General features: G+C 38.4%; 3 protein-coding genes and 1 long non-coding RNA gene across 4 annotated transcripts; all 4 read left to right on the forward strand.

Annotated features, from left to right (window-relative positions):
- The first annotated feature begins 751 nt into the window (after positions 1 to 751).
- Positions 752 to 1,468, forward strand: LOC106954246 (uncharacterized). Its single transcript, XR_001426326.1, has 2 exons — positions 752 to 854; positions 1,045 to 1,468. It is a non-coding gene; the product is annotated as an uncharacterized LOC106954246 (long non-coding RNA).
- A 2,889-nt stretch (positions 1,469 to 4,357) lies between these two features.
- LOC106954247 (uncharacterized) lies at positions 4,358 to 6,072 on the forward strand. Its single transcript, XM_015043583.1, has 2 exons — positions 4,358 to 5,246; positions 5,586 to 6,072. Exons 1-2 carry the CDS (start codon positions 4,770 to 4,772, stop codon positions 5,949 to 5,951), a joined length of 843 nt encoding a protein of 280 aa, XP_014899069.1. The 5' UTR covers positions 4,358 to 4,769; the 3' UTR covers positions 5,952 to 6,072.
- A 1,348-nt stretch (positions 6,073 to 7,420) lies between these two features.
- On the forward strand, positions 7,421 to 11,043 carry vtcn1 (V-set domain containing T cell activation inhibitor 1). The gene is made up of 5 exons (XM_015043582.1): positions 7,421 to 7,846; positions 8,307 to 8,371; positions 9,150 to 9,506; positions 9,587 to 9,838; positions 10,619 to 11,043. The coding sequence occupies exons 1-5, from the start codon at positions 7,815 to 7,817 to the stop codon at positions 10,729 to 10,731; spliced, it is 819 nt and encodes a 272-aa protein (XP_014899068.1). The 5' UTR covers positions 7,421 to 7,814; the 3' UTR covers positions 10,732 to 11,043.
- Positions 11,044 to 11,465: 422 nt separating this feature from the next.
- Positions 11,466 to 19,488, forward strand: trim45 (tripartite motif containing 45). The gene is made up of 8 exons (XM_015043573.1): positions 11,466 to 12,453; positions 13,572 to 13,860; positions 13,975 to 14,120; positions 14,451 to 14,767; positions 14,954 to 15,083; positions 15,921 to 16,035; positions 16,309 to 16,435; positions 16,513 to 19,488. Exons 1-8 carry the CDS (start codon positions 11,963 to 11,965, stop codon positions 16,665 to 16,667), a joined length of 1,770 nt encoding a protein of 589 aa, XP_014899059.1. The 5' UTR covers positions 11,466 to 11,962; the 3' UTR covers positions 16,668 to 19,488.
- The last annotated feature ends 537 nt before the right edge of the window (positions 19,489 to 20,025 follow it).

Here is a 20,025-nt window from a genome sequence, read left to right on the forward strand (position 1 = left end):
CTCAATTTTATTGAACTTGTTTAAATTCTGCCTCACACATCGGCCATGAATTCTTGGGGATTTTTTGCAGCAGTGTCCGCCAAAGCAGCTTCTGGACGTTTCCTTCGGTCTTTTTCTTCTTTAGAAACTTTTTTATCAAGAGCAGAGCAGCTTGATAAATTTAATACATTTAAGCTATATTGACATATATTTTATAATGATAAATAAAAACAGATTAGATTTTATTATTTTGAAATTATAATGAAACATTTATTTAAAAAAATGTTTAAGATTAGATTTTTTATATATAATACATTTATTTATTTATTACAATTTTTTCTCATCGTCCCTCCTTCCGTATTAAAGACAACATTATTTAAAATAATATTTTACATTTTCTGGTTCTAAACATTAGAAGAATAGTTTATACGCCGTGGGAACTGAGTTTTTGATGAATACAACCTGCAGTACTTAGATTCTCCACCAGAGGGCATCAGAGAAGAATATCATTAAATGCAGCTGTTTTATTGTTTTGTGTGTGTGGAAAAAAATATCTTATTAAACTGGTAGATCTGGTGAAAAAAACCCTATTTTTTTAAATGATACATTTCATATCTTAGGGCTTAAGAAGATGTTAAGACACCTGCATCAAAAATACAGGTATTTTTAGGTGTTAGGTGTGTGGTCTGTACCATATGGCTAAAATGTTTACACATTGAGGTTTTTACAAAGCTCTTATCATTATTTTGGTCATCATATAAAAGCTTAAAAGCATATTTTTGTAATATTTTGCCAGGGTCAGTCTATTTCTCTGAGCTTCACCAGTCTCCTTGATGACGGACTCAACTACTGTAACCTCTACAATCTGCTCTCATGTGAGTAAACAACCTGAACCGTTTATTTTCCACTACTATCATGTTTGTCATCTTAACACTAACTGCTTTAATAAATCTGTTTGTTCCTTACTGACTAAACCCTGCATCCCATTTAAATCTTCTTGAAGTTAATGACTCTGCATGGATGTAAAATGATGTCATATATCCATCACAAATGTCTATATTTCAGCAAGCGGCCTCACTTCAGCCCCCGGCTTCATAGAGATGACAAACGAATGGGCCTGCCTTGGGTATGGACTCGCCACCTGCAAAGTCTGAACAGCTGACATTTCAAAATTAGACCAAGGTCGAGTTCTGCAATGTTTAACAAATTATGTGTCAGAAAATAAATGTTAAAGCAAAATTAATTTAATATAGCTGAACACAAAATGTATTAGATAGGCAATATTGAGTTAAAAATCTTCATGAAAAGGACATGTTGACACTGCTGTAACAAAGCTACCTCTGGTGTAGTATGTTACTAGCAGCTGCTAAATGTGGCTGTTTGGGTACTGTGGTTCTCAGTTTTAACATTTTCTGTACAACTTTACTCTGTATTTTGTTGAACTAGTTTTAAAAGAAAAAGTCTATTAAAATCCTAAATACACAAATAACCAAGTCTGAATGTCACTGATAACAGCCTGAAGGAATCAAGGTGACGACACGAGGTTGGTTTAGATCACATTTCTATGAAGGGGGGTATAATACATTTGATCTTAAAGGAATCATAACTAAAACAACAACCACAGCACAACACATGCCTAGTCTGAAAATTCTCCTGACCTCATATGTCCATATGACATATAGAAAACCAAAATTGCGCAAGATTAGTCAGATCTCCCCACATAGAATCACTGCGTGAACCAAGAAGCATTTCATAGGATTTCAATGTAAAATTTTATCTTGGTTTTTATATCATGTATTGACAAGATACATGGACTTTGTAAGTCCACTACTTACAAAGTTCAAATTTAAATTTGTCTTTCTTCAGAATGTTTGTAAAACAGTTTCAACCAGAAATCTTCAAACTACCTGGCCGAACATCCTCCGTCAAAATAAAGTCAGAGAAGAACTGGCTACTGGTCTCAGTTTTTGGTATCTGAGAATTTTTCTAACCAGTTAAACAGAGATTCATTATGTGTAGTTCTGGCACTGTTTTGTATTTGCTTCTAAACCAATATGGACAGAAATGAAAAACTCAATACATATGGTGTCCCTGGAGGTCCACAGTACAGCATCTTAGAATTATATTATGATCAGAATAGAAAGATAGTCACATATGTGATTTCAATCTGTAGCACTGGCTGTCCTAAGATCGCTACTGAGGGGGACAATGTACAATATAGAAAACAAACACAATACAATCTTTAATGTATATCATAAAAACTCAAGTTCAAGTAAAAGTTTCTAAGAATAAAATCTTTCTTGGCTGCTTTTCAAAACTTGGGATGCACCGATCCACTTTTTTCAATTCTGATGCCGATATCTGTGATCTATCAGCCAATACCGACCCGATACAGAAAAACAATGCAGAACTGAGTTAAAATGTTTCTTTTTTGAAACACAGACATAAATGTACTGAATTACAAATTTATTTGATAACACTGGACCAGTACAGCACACTGAAATACACCAATAACCTCACAAGCTAACTTGTAAAAACAACACAACTTTAATTTGTTCAGTATAACAGCCAGTGTAAAAATAAATAATAAAGACACTGAAACAGACAAAAACAATAGACTGACTACTTTGGTGGAAAATAAGCTGCAACAAACTTTCTTTCAAATGGTTCAGAAAGCGCAAATAGGAACTCTAAATAAATAATGAAGAATTAGTTTGGGCGACCACTAAAAGGTTTTGAGTCAATAAACTCAGGCTACAAGACAAGGTGTCAATTTGAATCAAATCCACAAGACGCAACAGACAACCCATATAAAGTTCTGTGCTTTAAATGAAACAGATTTGATTGGCACCCAGTGTAGCGACATTGAAACAGAGGCTATAAGTTCTGAATCACACAAGTTTTGAGAAGACAAGCCAGCCCCTTGTTAAAACACCTAAACAGGTGAACAGATTACAATGTCATGAAGAATGTTATGAGGACGTATTATGATTATTGTAAGGTTTCCTAGAATCCACGAGCAACCAGAGAAATGCGACAGTATGGAGTAGAAGCAAACAAAAAAGTGACCACATCAATTCTCAGGTCCTGTTCAGAAATTCCACCAACCTCAAATATTCATGTGATTTATAGCACGAATGACCAGATCAACTTAAACACTCAAAATAAGAATGGCCGTGGAAAACTAACTTTTTAATCAGCTGCTGATTTTTTTTTTTTTTTTTTTTTTTACATCTGGTAAATCAGATTATATGTGTAAATTTTGAAGGCTCAACATCTTTTCTAAGATGTTTTCCTCTTCATAACAAAAACAGCTAGTTTAATTAAAAGTAGGGTAATTTCTGTAGATCTGGTGTCAAGGAAATGTTCCAGTGACTGTAGACAGATTGTTATTATTCGTAAGTAAAGATTCAATATCTAAGCTGAACATAATAATTTCGGAGTCCATTTCATTGTACAGAAGATTTTAATGGATCAACAGTTGGTTGATATTATCCATTTATCAAAATATAGACAATCGTACAGTGAGGTATCCCAATTTTCCCCTATAACAGACACAAAATGACTCATACATTCAAATAATAATAATGAATTTATATTTAGGAAAAAATTGAGTGAAAAAAGTTAAACAAAAACAAAATCAGAAAAACTACAAACCAACCATTACGTTGGTCCAGAATGAACTGAGGCAATTTGTTATTAGTTATGGAAGTAAAAAAGGGAAGAGAAACTTGTTTATGGAAGTAATTGAACTTTTTTTTCCAACAGCTGAAAAAGTCTGTCAAAGGTTTGCATGTCAAATAGAAAATGGGAACATAAATGGGATGTGAATTAACATGGATGTTAACCACACTTTCAAAATTAAAACATCCTCCAAATGTTGAAGCAGTGGTTCACAGTGTGTTGGTCTGAACTGGAGGGTAAATCATAAACCACCATGTGGGTTTCTTCAGATTAATAAAGGTTATTATCCAGTTAGGCTGCTGGCTAACTGGATAATAACCCGAAAAAAGTTTATCAAATCACCACTACACTTAGTTTATTTATTTATTTTACAACTTTACATTTTACAACCACATTGAACTTTGTCTTTTCTATGAACAGACACTCTTTTTACACCACACTAACGTTAGCAAAGCAAAAGGAAACTGACTGAAAACCATCAAAATTCATTCTGCCAAACATTAACAAAATATTTTCTGCACACAAGGAACGAGGAAAGATTCATCGGCTTTTAAAATAGAGCAAGTCCCGTCAGACCGTCAGTTCCCAAAACTACACAAAAGCATGCGTGGTGTCAGTGCGGCTCTGCCGGACCGCGTTGGGGTTTTAAAGAGTCTAGTGCAGTCATAATTCAAAGTCGATTGTTTTATTTTTTATTAAACCTTTATTTGAACAAATAAAAACCCGTTGAGATCAAGACGTCTTTCACAAAGGTGACCTGACCAAGACAGACAGCAGCACGACAGACAGGACAAGTGAACACAAAAAAACAAAATTATAAGCATCCAAAGTACATCTTTCTTCAGTGTAATGTTGACTAAATTACAAAAAGTTCAAGAGTTTCAGAAATCTCTGAAAACTGAAAGCAAGCGGCACCATCATTATGAAAGCAGTGGCACACCGTGGTTCACCACTGGCTCACATTTATTGTGGTTTAGTTGTAGATAAAAAGTGGAAAGCAGCGTAAGGGATGAAGGCATTTTGACTTCACCCAGAGTGGAAGGTGAGAACATCAAGAAGACGTCGACACAACCAGAGCAACAGAGACTTCAAACTCTTCAGACAAAATGCCAACATTGGGTGCAGAGTCCGCCACAAGGCTCTTGAAACTGGTGCAACATGCTGTCAGCATGTTCCTGCTGGTTGTCCTCTTCTCCATCCTGCAGTATGTATTTGACATGCACTTCGTTTGCTCCTGCAGGCCTGGTTTCCATGCCAGCGGTTTCTTATACTTGGTTTTGCCTCCCTTGATCCTGACTTTTGTCGTCAACATTGTTGAGCCTTTTTACCGCCGAAAACCTTTTTCCAGTCAACGAGTCTTCAGATGCTATTGCCCAAGTAGCTGTTGCGGGCACTACTTCGTAAAATTGATCATAAGGTTCACCAGTCTCACAGCTCTCTGGATTTCTCTGGTTTTCTTTGATGGAGACTGGTACTTCTGCCTGAGGACAAACCTCAACTCAACTCAGACTGGAATGCCTTGCAAAACAAATCTGACCTACGAAGAGGAACGGACCCGGGACTACTACAAGACCATGTCACTTGTGAGTATCACTGCACTGATTATGGAGCTCAAAGCAGATTAGTTTTGATGTCAGTTTCAAGTAACTGGAATAAACTTATTTAGAAGAATCTTATGCTATTTTGCATTTCTTTTCGAGACAGAACTCTCCAAACCTGTGATGTTGGCATTTATTTAGTGTCAGATTGAAGACAGGAGTACAAAAAGGTTTTGAGTCTTTGACTTTACATCAGTGCATTATTTAAAGTGATTTTACTTTAAAATATAATATTATAAAATATCAGGTTACAGTTATCCTTAAAGTCACCGTCCCTTAAGATAAATTCAGATCTTTTTGAATTAATTTCTCTTTTTCTCTCAGGACATTGGCCTTGGCCTGTGCTGCAGTTTTCTGTTTCTCTGGAGCATCTCAGAAGTTTGGAGAGCCTGGAAACCAGGGTACAGATGTGGAGCTCCCTACTACAGCGTGGTGTATGACAACCTGCTGGCAGAGGAAGTCGGCAACCATTTGAATGAGGAGCTACAAAAAATGGCAAAAGAGAAAGCAGAAAAACTCTGTGAGAACTACATTAAAAGTATCAGGCACCATGAGCATCTAGAAAATGGTGAAAATGTCTTTGAAATTTCTGAAGTCTGGGGAAATGTCTCAGCATCGTCCTTTTACATGACAGAAGTTGAAAGAGAAAAAACTGGAGAAAACAACCATGAACAAGAACAAACAGAATAGACGCCATCTTTCTTTAGCAACACTATGTAACATGAAGGACAGGACTGCTCTATGATTCTGTTATTTTCACTGTAACTGTTATTCTTTTTTCATTAAAATGTCCTAATGTCATTTCCACGAGAAAGTCAAAAATTTATGAGAAAAAAAAATCTGACATTTTGAGATTAATTTCAGAAATTTTTCAGAAAAAGTCATGGAAATTTCTGAGTTTGAAAAGTCAATTAATTTGCAAGAAAAAATTCTGAAATCTTGAAAATGTATTAGACATCTGAGGTTTTTTTTTCATGAAAATTTACCCTTTGATTTTTTCCCCCCCATATCTATAATGGTCCTAAAAGACCATTATACATCTCACATCTATTGTAAATAATAACAAAAACTGTATTAAATGTGATCGCAGATTAATAAAAGGATGTCAAAGAATGTCAGATATTCAGTTTTTTAATTTCAGTATAAAAATAACTTTCTATTCTCTAAATAAGACCTGAAATAAAAAGAGAAACTACAAAATGTTGACCTCAAAGAGAGATGTTAGCAATCTTCAAAATAAAAGCATGAGAAAACAAAAACAAACTTCCAACCTAAGAGTGTTCTTTATCTGTATATTTGATAGATATTGTATATTTACAGAAAGGCAACATTAACAGACTATTTATTTTGTATTATTGTTGTTTTCTGTCTGTGTCTCAAGAACAGTTTTATCCTGCTCAGATCGATCCATCATGTCATCTGATTTGTCAGACGTATAAAAAGATAACACCTCATAAAAACATCTTGAAAAGTTAGTTTTCCTGAAGTCATTTCTATTTGGAGTGTTTAAGATTACAGGGATCTTGTACCATACTGCAAGTCACGCGAATATTTGAGGTTGGTTGAATTTCTGAACATGACTTGAAAATTGATGTGGTTGCTTTTTTATTTGTTTCTACTCCACACTGTCGCATCTCTCTGTTTGCTCATGGATTCAAGGAAACATTATTGTCACAATCATAATGTGTCCTCATAATATTCTTCATGATTCACTTGTTTTAGTCAGAAGAAGCTGGCGAAGGTCCTGATTCGCCCAACCACAGAAACCCAAACACCTCCTGTTTTAATGTAGCTACACTGACCACCAATCAGATCTGGGTTTCATTTTAACATTTTTGTCAGACCTTTACAGGGTCCATTGTATATTTAAGATTTGATTCAAATATATACCTTTTCCTGTATTCTGAGCTTATAAACTCCGAAACTTTTAGTGGTCTCCCAACCCAGAACCAAGAGGAGAGCTATCTTTCCAAGATGTTGGACCCAGACTGTGGACAGTGTGGAAAGGTACCACGTAAATAAACTTTTAAGTACTTTACGTATAACATCGTACCAAATGTTGCATTCAAGGTCCAGGGTTTAGTTATAAACTATGACACACTAAAAAGACGTAAACATGATCTTAATAAACAAGATGGAGTAGCATAGACTACAAAAAGCCTCAGAATAGGTTACATGTTAGCTCGCCAAGAATTTAAGCTAGAGTTGATAATGCTTGCTACTTCAGTATTTGAAAAATGCAATAATGACAATATGAACATTTAGCTTAAAATGAACCAAACTAGATACTGACTCTGAATTCTTCCGCCTGTCACGCTGAAGTTTTTATTTTGCAGAGCTAAATGAGGCGTTGTGACAACAGAGCAAAGCCCACACCTAAAGAGTAATGTTTACTCATGGTGTTGTGTTCTGCATGCAGAGGAAAGCAGGAGACAGTCGCTCTATGCAGGCTGCAGGATAAACGTGTACAGGAATTATCTGTGGAGATAAGAGGCACATGAGCAGAATATCTGGACCGAACCGAGCTAAGCAACAAGAGGATCTTCTAGAGGCATGGCTACGGTCGGACAAATCATTTTTTTCACGTAAGCTTTGCAGAAATTTGGTTCTGATAATGAAGAGAACTTTTTGAACATTTTGAAATGAGTTGTCTCTACAGCTGTTTTTTGTTGAATATATACACCTTACCATAATACTGACAAAACAGTGTATCAAATAAGTGATAGTATGTACTAGTTTTGTGGATATTTTTTTAAACAAAAACTCAAAGTTTGAAAAATAAAGAAAATATTGACACATTTTTTTGTAAAACCTTTTTTGTACATCCTCATAAAGTGCATGTAATTTCCTCAAGGTTCTAAAATGAACCCACTGGGATACTGAGGGACATTTATCAGACTTCCAGTGTAACAATAAATAACATCAAGCAATAAAAGATGTAAAAGCAATAATATTCTGAAACAAGGAACTTTGCATCTCTCATATGTAAATGTATGAATAAACCTGTTTCATTCCAGTTTCCTGATTGTTTCTCTCCACATGTAGCTTGGTGACCCTCAATGTCCTGTTAGCAGCCTTCATCGTCCTCATCTTGACCCTGGCCTTCTCAAGTAAGACCCTAATATTATTATTAGTAGTAGTGATGACTCAGTCAGGCTTAGCAATGGCAGACATGTAATGGGTGTGTTCAGTATGTTCTGTTTGTTTATACTGAAGAGCAGTTGATCCTTGTGGCTGCTGGAATGACACAAGGCGTTCCAAGCATGAAACCATATGTTTCCTTATGCACAGAGCCGTACTAATATGCAAACCTCTGTTTGACTGCTTGTTCTAGTTGAAGTTACACTATTAACAGTAACTGTGTTTCCATAGAATTGCATAAATTGGAATTTTTAAAATAAATTTGCTGAATGGAAACGTGGAAGTTTTGATTAAAACAAACTCACGTTTTTCAATAAAAGCGTTTTGTGAAGGATGAGGTAGTTTTTCAGATGTACAGAAATTAATGTATTTCACAAAACTGTAATGGAAACATGTTTTACGCATCACATGAGTCCTGGGATCAACAACTGGATTTTATTTACTTGCAGAAAAGACGAAGAAGACAATAGGAAGTGGGAAGGCCCGTCAAAATCTTTGACTTATCGGGTGAACAAACTTATTCACGTATTTAGTTGCGGCTCTTATTTAATGGAAATGGAAACACCGCAATTACAAAATTAAGTTTTTTCAATGTTAGTGGACTATCTTCAAAGTTTTGCGCATATTCGTAATGGAAAGACAGCTAGTGTTGAGTTGTACTTCTAAAATGTTTTTCCTCCTTAAAAACATTCAAGTATTGGGCTAGAAGACATCATATGTATTTTGAGACCAAATTGTCGTCTGCAGAATCCACGTCCAAGGTGGTGAGCAGCAACACCAAACCGGTCGCCAACCTCGGCGAGGACCAGATTCTCAGCTGCTATGTTTCTGCAGAAAGTCAACCAAACAGGCTGGGTGAGGTGTCGGTCAGCTGGGAGAAAACGGATCTGGGAACGGTTTATCGTTACGAGAACAGAGCTCCGGCTCTTGATGGGCAAGCGTCAGCGTTTAAAGGCAGAGCTCAGGTCTTCCCTGACGCTGTAGCCATAGGTAACGCCTCTCTGCTGCTGCGGAGCGTGAGAAGCAGTGACGAGGGAGAGTACACCTGCACCATTCGGTCCTCTGTCGCCCATGGGACAGTCAGCATTCAGCTCCGGACAGCAGGTAAACCCTCAGTTTCCCTAAATTACATTTTCTGATAAAATTGTCTTGTGCTTAATAAATACGTTCCTTTGCTGTCGCAGTCTTTTCAGTGCCGACACTAAAGTTCTCTAACAGCATCCTGACCTCTGAGGCGAGCAGCTGGTTTCCTAAACCAGACGTCACGTGGCTGAACCAAACCGGGAATGAACTGAACGCAAACACAAGTTTCACTGAACGCTCACCGGGGATTTACAGTCTCTTGAGCTCTCTACAGTCTGCGAAGGTCAGCGAGACCTACAGCTGCAGGATCGAAAACAGCTTAGTGGTGGCAGTCACCGAAGCAACTATATCAGGTACAGTCTTGGTTGAGCCTTTATGATGCCTTTCTACTGACATAACAAGAACTCTTGACTACTGAACAAAGGGAAAATTTACATCATATTTACCATTAACAAAACTCATGTAATACAGCATACTGTTAACCCCAACATATATGGTAAATGTCCTGGATTTCCATTGTGCCAAGCAAACCAAAGTGTTTTACGCTACATTCAGTCATTCATACATTGATGATGCTAAGCTACATTGTTGCCCTGAGGCAGACTGACAGAAGAGAGATTCTCGTTTTATTTGCACCACCACGACCTTTGACCGTGAAGATACAAACACGACGGCTGAGATGGAGGGAACAAGATTTGAACCAGCAACCCAGTGGTTGTAGGACAAACATGTACCTCCTGATCCACCGTCACGCCAAAAAAGCAATACTTCGACACATATTTTGTTGTTTCGCTTCACATTTTGGACGGTGAAAAACTCTTATCAACTTCACCAAACTGTGTGATTTATACAGTATATAATGTTATTGACTTATCACCTGAACACCTGTCTTTATAAGACATGTGCTCCATTAGTGGCACATGTCTTATAAAGTTTTTTAACATCTTCTCTTTATTGTAAGAATCTTGATCTTCAACATAAGGATTGTGCAACACTTGGACCGCTGAATAACTGTAATAGATAAATTCAGGTGAAAAGTAGCAGAAATATTTAATATAAAACCTGGAAATTGCTCTCAACTTGACCAAAATATACAATTTTACATTCAGTATCTAATCTTGTGTGTCTTCCAGGCAGTGGTGTTTTGGGAAGGACCTTCTTCACCTTCAGTGTCGCTTCAACCCAGCTTGTTTCGTTTTATCTAAATATTATTACATCTGTCCTGTGCATGTTTTATGTGGTGTAGGTAAATACAGCCTTATTATCTTTGCTTTAAAAACATTGTCAAATATTGTCTATATTCTGGGTACATTCAAGAACAGATGCAGTTTATTTAAGTAGCGATAACTAAAGTTTAACTCTCCATTTTTATTGTAATATATGTCATGGAATATTGTGCTGGTTAATTAATTCCTGTGTATGTTTCAATTACATGTATGTAAATAATTTTTAACCTGTATTGTAACTGATGACAAGAAAAATGATTTAGAAGTCTGTTTTTCTTGCCGTAGTGTATTTATTTTTTTAGCTTTTCTCCTATTAAACTATGTAAATCCTTGTGTATTCTTGAATAAAGTAAATGCAACAAAACTGGAAATTACATCACAAAAAGTTGGATTAAACTGTTTGTGATGTAATTTTATGTGCAACATATAAAATTATTTTAAAAACTTAGCCAGATAGAGACTTCAGAGCAAAAATTTCCACAAATTAAAATCTTCTTCCAGTATTAAATGTTAAGTTGAACACAAAGTATTATTTTATTTTTTTTAATAATCTCATTTTTACATTCTCTTTAATTTCACAATAAACAGGATCAGGTTGTGCTTGTACTTTGTTAAACTTGATATAATATCACAAATGTTTTCAAAGAAAGACTGACCTAAATGATATTCCTGTTGCTGAGAATAATATCTTTATTTCCATTTTTTTTTTTCAATCAAGCCCAAAAGAAGTTGCGAAACAAAATCCTTTCTATAAATAAGCAAATGTGAAAAGTCCTTTTTAAGTTTAAGGTACTATGATTTACACGTCCCTTTTCCAAATATAAAAAAATTGTTCTTTAATTAATATATTGCATTCTCTTATTACTGTTGGAAATATTTTATGACTTTTTATAAAATATTTTGATAGTATAATCTGTCTGAGTCCCAGTTTGGCAGTAAAGACTACAGGAATGTTTATGGACCTCCCCGAATAGCGGAGAGGAGCTTCCCATTGGTCCGTTAGTTCGTGAGGTGTCAAATGTCCCATGCGGCTTTGAACGCAGCTTACTTTACCGAGGAAAAGTGGATTTTAATTAGGCAGAAAAGTTTGTAAAAGTAGTTTTATGACTCGTGTGAGAAAAACAGTTATTCGGTGCGACTTGCAGAGAACAACAGTGATATCGGGGTGAGTTTTTTCTAAACTCTGACAACTCGCTTGAACTCGGTGGGTTTTGCTCTGATTTTGGCGCAGGAAGTCCCCCAAAACCAACCATGTCCCAGTCAGAGCAGAAAGAAACCGCAGACAAGCAGACAGTGAGCTCGGAACCGGAACCTCAAAGTGCTTCTGTAAACCCGAGAGCAGTCTGCAGGGTGTGCAAACACTTGTACCGGGAGCCCAAAATCCTGCCCTGCCTGCACACCTTCTGCTCCGACTGCATCGGGCAGCTGGAGCCGTTTTCGACGTCTCCGCGGGGCCGCTTCACCGCACCGGAGGGCGGAGGTAGGAGCGGGGAGGCGGCGGAACAGGACCGAGACTCCCTCTCGTTCACCGTGCTCTGCCCAGAGTGTGACACCGAGGTGGATATCCCTCGGTCCGGACCGGCCGGACTCAGCACAGACCACCTGGCGCTGGACGAGGTATTCCTGGAGACCCTGGTGAGCGACGGCCCGCTGGGCTGCGACCTGTGCGGCGAAGGAAGCGCCGAGAGCCGCTGCGAGGTGTGCAGCCTGAACCTGTGCGAGTTCTGCCGCCAGGCGCACAGGTGGGAGTAGGCCCTACTTTCTGGACTGTTCTCAAGGAGTCTGACAGAGTTACTAAATCTGTTTTATTCTCTCGGTTTTAGCTCAAAACTCCACCAGTTATTGTTAAACACACTTGAGAACACAATGTGTTGCTTTGCTATAAAAAAGGACTAAATTTAAAAACTTTATTCTGAAAAATAAATCAAATTTGAATTCTTATAATTCTAAATCCTTTCAAAAAATATCCATGCCTCTTTCTTTATTTTATTTTTTGAGGTTACCTGAAACCATAATGTTTTAGTGGGATGAATAGACCAACACAAGTAATATTGTAAACTTTAAAGCTTATATATTTTGAAAACTAAAACTGTAAAATGTTAGGCCTGTAAAACTTTATATTTGCAGCATCTGCACCAGTTACAGATGTGAGTATTTTGGGGCTCATCTCTATTGACTTCAAAGATGTAAATTTTTGCCTCTTGTTTTTTGCAAAGAAAGAAAGAAAACAGCAGTCAGATTGAGTAGAAAACATCTGTAGACATTTTTTTCTTTTCAAATTTGTCCCCCATACTCAATTTCACATGATCTCTTTTTTCCCCTTTTATCTCTAATGGTCCTAATACTTTGTTGGACAGTCTGAATGTCCTGTTCTTTGTGACTACACTGACATATTTGACCTCTGCTGTTTAGCAGAACCTTTTTCTTTTATCTTGCCATACATTTTGAAGAACCAAAAGGAACGAGTATGACAAGGTTACGTCTCAGAGATACAGGATTAAATAAAACTTTACATTTGGTGGGTAAACATCCAACAGGTAGATGTGGTCGTGGTATGGACATGGAAACAGTACAGCATATAATAATTTGCTGTGTAAAATGTAGGACGAGTAGAGAAAAAAATAAACAAGAATTAAGAAAATATAGTTCAGAGACATTAAAATTGAGCAAGGTGTTTAAACATTTGATAAATTAAATTTCCAAAGGAAACGGTATTATAAAAATTTAGTTTAAATGGATAAGAAAAATACTCAAGCCCACACTCCAGCACACTAGATGGCGATAATACATCTAAGCCCGCCATAAAACCCACAAAGAAGAAGAAGACTCATGAAGGATGTGTTCTCCCTCCTACCTGCAGGCGGCAGAAGCGAACCGCGTCTCATTCTATTCAGGCCGTGACGGAGCTGAAAGCCCGCGGTCGTCTGTGCCGCCCCGTCCTCTGCTCCCTTCACCCCGGGCAGGAGCTGAGGCTCTTCTGTCAGCCCTGCGACCTGCCGGTCTGTCTGGAGTGCGCGGCCACGCTGCACCGGGACCACCGCTGCTGTCCGACACACGACGTTATCGACCGTCATGGCGACCGGATACGAGAGCTGGTCAGCGCGCGCCTTCGGCCTCGTCTGGAGCGACTGGAGGACTCGCTGCAAAAGGTCCCCAAAAAGACCCATTTATATATTGTTATCCAATATAAGCTACCGATTTAGATTTTCATGTTCGAATGTAAAACATAACTCTTTATTTTTCGCATTCTGGTTCTCCTTTAGGTGGAAATTTCTCAAGAAAATTTGCAGGTTCGAGCAGATGAAACCGCCAATCAGATTAGAGTTTTCGCACGAGAGTACACCAGTGCGGTGGAGGCTCACTGCTTGTCTCTGCTGCGCCGCCTGGAGGAGATCAGGGTGCAACGCAGGTAGGACATTACTGCAACTGTAATGAGTTTTTAGACAGGGAAATAAAAACAATTCCGATATGCTCCTAGGGTCAGGGGTCAGCAACCATCTCCATTCAAAGAGCTACTCATACTTATTTTTATTTTCCAATGTTAGAACAAATTACAAAAAGAGAAAAACAGCTATTTTGTAGAAGGAGATGAGAATCTTTTTTTTTTAAATATGGAAAATAAATAAAGATAGGTATCATAATGTAGTCACTGTTGTAGATAATAAAAGCAGATTCTGTAATGAAAATGCCTCTATAGTTCCCTGCTATTTGGTTTACCACAAACACTTCCTTCCTCCAGAAACCACCTCCACCTGCAGAGGGCGCAGCTGCAGCAGGCCCTGCTGGACGTCAGAGGGAGCGTGGAGTTTGCGGAGCGGCTGCTGAGCTGTGGCTCCGACGCTGAGATCCTCAGTGCTAAAGGAGTGACCCTGAGGAGACTGACCAGCCTGGCGGAGAGCGGGTACGACCCCCACCCAGCGACGGTCGCCCCTGACGACGGCGGCAGTGTCTGCTTCCTGCCCAGGGAGCCGGCAGGAGAGGTGGAGGGCTACCCGTTGGTGGGCATGATCCACTCCAGGACGGTGGACGTCAGCAGGTGCACCGTTGAAGGAGAAGGTGAGCAGCTAACTTTTTATCTTGTCTTTGTTGTGTCGGTTGGTTGCTATGTTTTGTTTGAGACGAAATTGTTTAAATCTGTGTAAGAATACGTTAAATTTTACATCTCTTGTGCATTTTCTGATGCCATGCAGCTACGATTCAGTAATGCCATTTTTCTAACCTTCCACTCCGTCATGGTCACAGGTCTGCAGCAGGGAACGGTAGCCCAGCGGGGACATTTTACTCTGGTGTGTCGGGACTCCGGTGGGGAGCGGCTGGCTCGAGGAGGAGAACACGTCCTGGTCAGCATCGTCCACAAAGAGAAGAAGAACTGGTGAGTAAACATGTCTGCTCCGCCAACCATTGTTGATTCAGAAAGGGTAAGAAAATGAGACATCCAGCAACTTCCAGTTTTAATTCTTTTCATAAAGTTGTGTATTTTATAAATTATTTAATCCATTATATACAAACAGTATTACTATGTGAATGAAATTTAAAAGGCCCCATATTCAAAGTAAGTTAATAAGTCAGAAAAATGCATCTTTGTGTGCAGTTTTGTTCTTTAACCTAATACATATACTGTATTTTCCGCACTATAAGGCGCACCGGATTATAAGGCACATCGAATAGACACTACAGTAGAGGCTGGAGTTGTGTTATGCATCCACTAGATGGAGCTGAACTAAAGGGAATGTCAACAAAACAGTCCGGCTCCGGTCGGTGAGGAGAGCCTTCCGTGACTGGGCCGGGGCGTGGCCGGATGATGGTCACCCTTCTCCGTTCACGCACAGCATGTTGGTGGAGAACGTGGTGCTAAATGACCTGCAGACGACCTGATTAGGTCAGTCAAACTTTATTAACAAACCAGCGTTCTGACAACTATCCCAGCATGCACCGGGCGCTTCTTCTTCTATGGGCGAAAATGAAGTATGCGGCTGCTTACCGTAGTTGCTGGACCTGTTGTGGCTCAATATTGGTCCATATGTAAGGCGCACCGGATTATAAGGCGCACTGTCGGCTTTTTAGGAAATTGAGGTTTTTATGTGCGCCTTATAGTGCGGAAAATACATATACTCAAGAAAAGCAAAAAAAAAAAAACCCTGAAATTATGTATGTACATTTTACAGTGAACTTTCTGATTTTCTGATCTTTAAATATTTTTGCCCTTCAGCACAATGGAGACAATAGTGGTAGACAACAGTGATGGAAGCTACAACGTCTCCTACAGACCGGAGGAACCAGGAGAGTACTCAGTGTGGGTCTGTGTCAGAGCCCAACATGTTAAGGTACTGAACCAGTCCAGAGCCAGAGAAAGTTCTGCTGTAATATTTGTGTTTCTGCTGTTTAAGTTCCTGTTAATTTGACTACAGTACATGTAAAAGATTCAGATTTATGTAGCATCCTGGCAAAACTTGGAATAACTGTGCAAAGGTTTTGGCCACTAGATGGCAGCAAAACACTTTCAGTAGATCCTTGAGGCAAATCTGCAACAACAGGGGACAAAACGGGTTAAGTTTGGGTTTATTTCTGAATTAACTGCTCAATGTGCTTTTCTGCAGGGTTCCCCATTTATTCTGAATGTGCAGAGGAAGTTCAGGCAGCACAAAGGGGCTTTTCACTGCTGCTCCTTCTGCTCCAGCGGAGGCGCTAAAGAGGCTCGCTGTGGCTGCCCAGGAACCATGCCAGGTACATATAAAAAAATAAACAATTGCTTGCATGGTTTTCATTTAGGCACGTTTTAGATTATTCAAAACCTTCTGCAGGAGGATTTAAAGGCTGCGGTCACGGCCACAAGGGACACCCAGGGAAGCCCCACTGGTCCTGCTGCGGCAGCACAGCGGAGAAGTCGGAGTGTTTGCCTCAGAGCATACTGGCTGCAGTTTCCCCTCGTGGACACCTGAGAACGGTGGAGCTCTGATGGGAAGTGGAGGTGAAACAGCAGCAGGTCAGAGGATCTGAGAGGTAAAACTCACAGAAGAGTCCAACAAAGAGAGAGCGGGACCGTCAAGCTGCTTTTCATTTCTTAGGCACCAAATCATGAGAAATACTGGGTATTATACAAACAGTGTAACTTTTTATTTTTTAAAATAATCTAAATTCAAGAAAAAGATTCTTAACTTGCAGCATATTTAAAAACAATCATAGTACTGTACATTTTTAGTGAAATGGTTCCATTAACGACTGCAATAATCTCATTGCTTCTACACTAAACATCTACTCCTTTCCTGGATTTCCAAGTGTTATAGCAGATTGTTTCAGGTGAAAATACAGATATATTTTAAGTTCTGGATTTTTTTAAATAAAATTATGCAGGTTACGAGACACATTTTTCCCAGAATGATGATGATGGTGATGATGTTGAAAAGTATCTGCATCTTTAAGCAGTTATCACATCAGCCCATGGGTGTCCAAACTTTTAGTCACATGGACCAAAATCGTCAAGTCAAAAGTATTCACTGGACAATTAAAAAAAACAAAGCAAATCTAAAATCAAGCAAATAATGTCAGACATTTTTTTTGTGTGTGTTATTCATTGTAGATCCAAAACATAAAAAGGATTTTTGATACATGGAAAGTTTTCCTGACGGCAATCAGCAATGAATGTTGAGCATTTTTAACTTTCTTGGCCCGCTTGTTGAGGTCTACGTGTACGAGCTCGAAGTTTCACATGTGTGAATTACGCTGCTCACTCTGCTGGACTGTCGCACAAGGTCCATAGGAAACGAATGGAATAAATTTATAATGAACGTTTAAAACAAAATGAATCCCTCGTCATTAACAATATTTGCGTATAAACTGTCTGTATCAATGGTAAAAAGCATGGAAAATACAGGGATTTGGATGTTTTTAATAATAATAAAATTAAATGTGTTTTTTTTTTATTTTTTATTTTTATTTAAACTTTATTTTTTTATCATTTTTAGGGTTTTTCAGTACACATTTGGAACAGTCAGATCCCCCTTTAACACAAAACGCAGAGCATTCAGTTTGACAGGTGCAGTCATGTAATAATCAACAAAAAGCGGTAATTACATCTATTAACAATTATCATTTGTTATAGAGGTTTCAGTTTTTTCCAATATTTGTTGTATTTGTGAGTAGCAAGTCTTAATGAGAAAGTCAGTCTCTCCATTGTATGGATTTCCCCGACTATCTCTCTCCATTCCGAGATCGCTGGCGGTTCCGGGTCCAACCACCTGCGGGTTATCGCTTTCCTTGCTCCTGCTAACAGTACCAAGAGCAGATATCTATCCGATTTCTCCAGTGTCTGGGGTAGATCACCCAGGAGCACCACAGCAACATCATATTGCAGATTCAGGTTCATTTTAGCATTGATTTCCCCCATCACCTCCAGCCAAAAGGGTGTAATCTCTGTACATTCCCAGAAGATATGAAAATGTCCCGCAGACTCATTCCCACAGTTCCTCCAACATTTTGCCTTTTCAGTGTTGTTACAGTGTTTACCTCTAATGTTCGGTGTAATAAAAAACGTACCATACATTTCCAGGTAAATTCCTTCCAAAGGCCTGAACTTGATGTGTGAATCACAGAGTTACATATTTTAGCATCTTTTTCCCATTTTACCTTGATATATGTTGTATCACGTTTCCTTCCCATTTGCAGGCATGAATATAGTTTGGATATTATTTTTCCAGGGGGTCTTCCGTTACTCGAAGTCTCTTCCTCCTCCAAGCGCTTTATAGTCTTATTGTAGTGGTGTCTTAGTTGGAGGTACCTATAAAAATCAGGTTTTTCCAAGTTGTAGTTATTTTGAAGTTGTATAAAACTTTTTAATTCGTTATTTGTAATTTTCCAATAGCTTGTTATGCCTTTTTGTGCCCATTGAATCGTGACGGGGGAAAATCTCTATCGGAGGCAGGCCATCTCAAAATACAGGCATTTCTTTCAATTTGTACTTGTTTTGATATTTTATACCAAACGTCCAACGGTACCTTTGTTCCTAAGGGTATTAGGTCAGAATCTATGTGTTTTTAAATGAGATAACGATCTCCGAGCAAGGATTGTAGGGGTGTGTTGGTGTAAGACATGTCTATCTCTTTCCATTTTGTTTCACATGTTGGGTCACACCAACCAACCATCACTCTCATCTGTGCTGCTCTATAATAGTCCTCCATGTGTGGTAACGCCCAACCACCCTTTTCCTTTGATAGTTATAATGTTTGAAATCTTACTCTGGGTTTTTGTTTATAATAATTTGAGATTATTCTATCCCAGTTGTGGAATTGTCTGTCGGGTATTTTTATAGGCAAAGCCTGAAAAAGATAGAGAAGCCTTGGTAAAAGGTTCATTTTTATTATATCTATGCGATTATATAGATTCATAGTTAACAACGACCAACGTTGCAGATCCGCCTTAATCTCTTCTGTCAGTGGGGTATAATTGTATTCAAAAAGGTCGGATAACTCTGCAGGGATATTAACCCCCAGATATTTTATACATTTATTGTCCCAGCAGAATCCGGACAGCTTCTGAATTCTTAGTGATGGTTGATAATTGAATGAAAGGGTTTGTGTTTTCTGCAGATTTAACTTATACCCAGAGTACATGCCAAATATTTTCTATAGGGAAAAAAGGTTAGGTAGGCTGGTCTCCGGGTCAGTTAGCGTCATGAGGATATCATCAGCGTAAAGGCATATCTTGTGCTCTGTGCCTTTAATATTTACACCCATAATATTCTTGCGTTCTCTGATGGCCTGCACTAGAGGCTCGATAAAAAGCGCAAACAATGTGGGGCTGAGGGGGCAGCCTTGGCGGCAGCCCCTTTCTAATTGTATTCTATCCATTAGGTCCCCATTAATCTTAATCCTGCTGTAAACTGTTCAGTGGGTGTCTCAATTTCAACTTTTCAAAGATTTTATTAGTTCTTGGCAAAATTACATCAGAGGCAGACGGTTAATGACAAGTATTACAACGATAAAATAAATATTGCATAATACACAAACCGTTCATTCAGTTGAGATGTACAAATTCTATTTAGTCTAAAGTAAAATTTTCCAGGTATTTTCCACATTAACATTTTGTTTACCCAGAGGTTTTACAAATAATCTTTAACAAATGTAGCCACACTCTTTGTTACAGTTGTTTCTGCTACTTCACGTTTCATAAAAATCAGGATGTTCCTCGCTTTCCAAAGAGCGTCTTACACAATTAACAATTATCCACCACAAAAAAAATCATTCCTCCCCCAATTTTCCTTCAGCAACACATAGGCTATTGTTTCGTATAAAATAATAACCTGTAACCACGGTAACGAT

This window comes from Poecilia latipinna, unplaced genomic scaffold (genome assembly GCF_001443285.1).
Source record: "Poecilia latipinna isolate Pla-1442-1.1 unplaced genomic scaffold, P_latipinna-1.0 Scaffold640, whole genome shotgun sequence".
NCBI classification, from domain to species: Eukaryota; Metazoa; Chordata; class Actinopteri; order Cyprinodontiformes; family Poeciliidae; genus Poecilia; species Poecilia latipinna.

Bases quoted from the DNA above. Each gene is read 5' to 3' on its own strand.
- LOC106954247 (XM_015043583.1), top strand. From the start codon at position 4,770: ATGCCAACATTGGGTGCAGAGTCCGCCACAAGGCTCTTGAAACTGGTG. The intron at 5,247-5,585 runs GTGAGTATCACT...TTTTTCTCTCAG, and splicing joins ACTACAAGACCATGTCACTT to GACATTGGCCTTGGCCTGTG.
- vtcn1 (XM_015043582.1), top strand. From the start codon at position 7,815: ATGGCTACGGTCGGACAAATCATTTTTTTCAC. The intron at 8,372-9,149 runs GTAAGACCCTAA...TGTCGTCTGCAG, and splicing joins CTTGACCCTGGCCTTCTCAA to AATCCACGTCCAAGGTGGTG. The intron at 9,839-10,618 runs GTACAGTCTTGG...TGTGTCTTCCAG, and splicing joins CACCGAAGCAACTATATCAG to GCAGTGGTGTTTTGGGAAGG.
- trim45 (XM_015043573.1), top strand. From the start codon at position 11,963: ATGTCCCAGTCAGAGCAGAAAGAAACCGCAGACAAGCAGACAGTGAGC. The intron at 12,454-13,571 runs GTGGGAGTAGGC...TCCTACCTGCAG, and splicing joins TTCTGCCGCCAGGCGCACAG to GCGGCAGAAGCGAACCGCGT. The intron at 14,121-14,450 runs GTAGGACATTAC...TCCTTCCTCCAG, and splicing joins GAGATCAGGGTGCAACGCAG to AAACCACCTCCACCTGCAGA.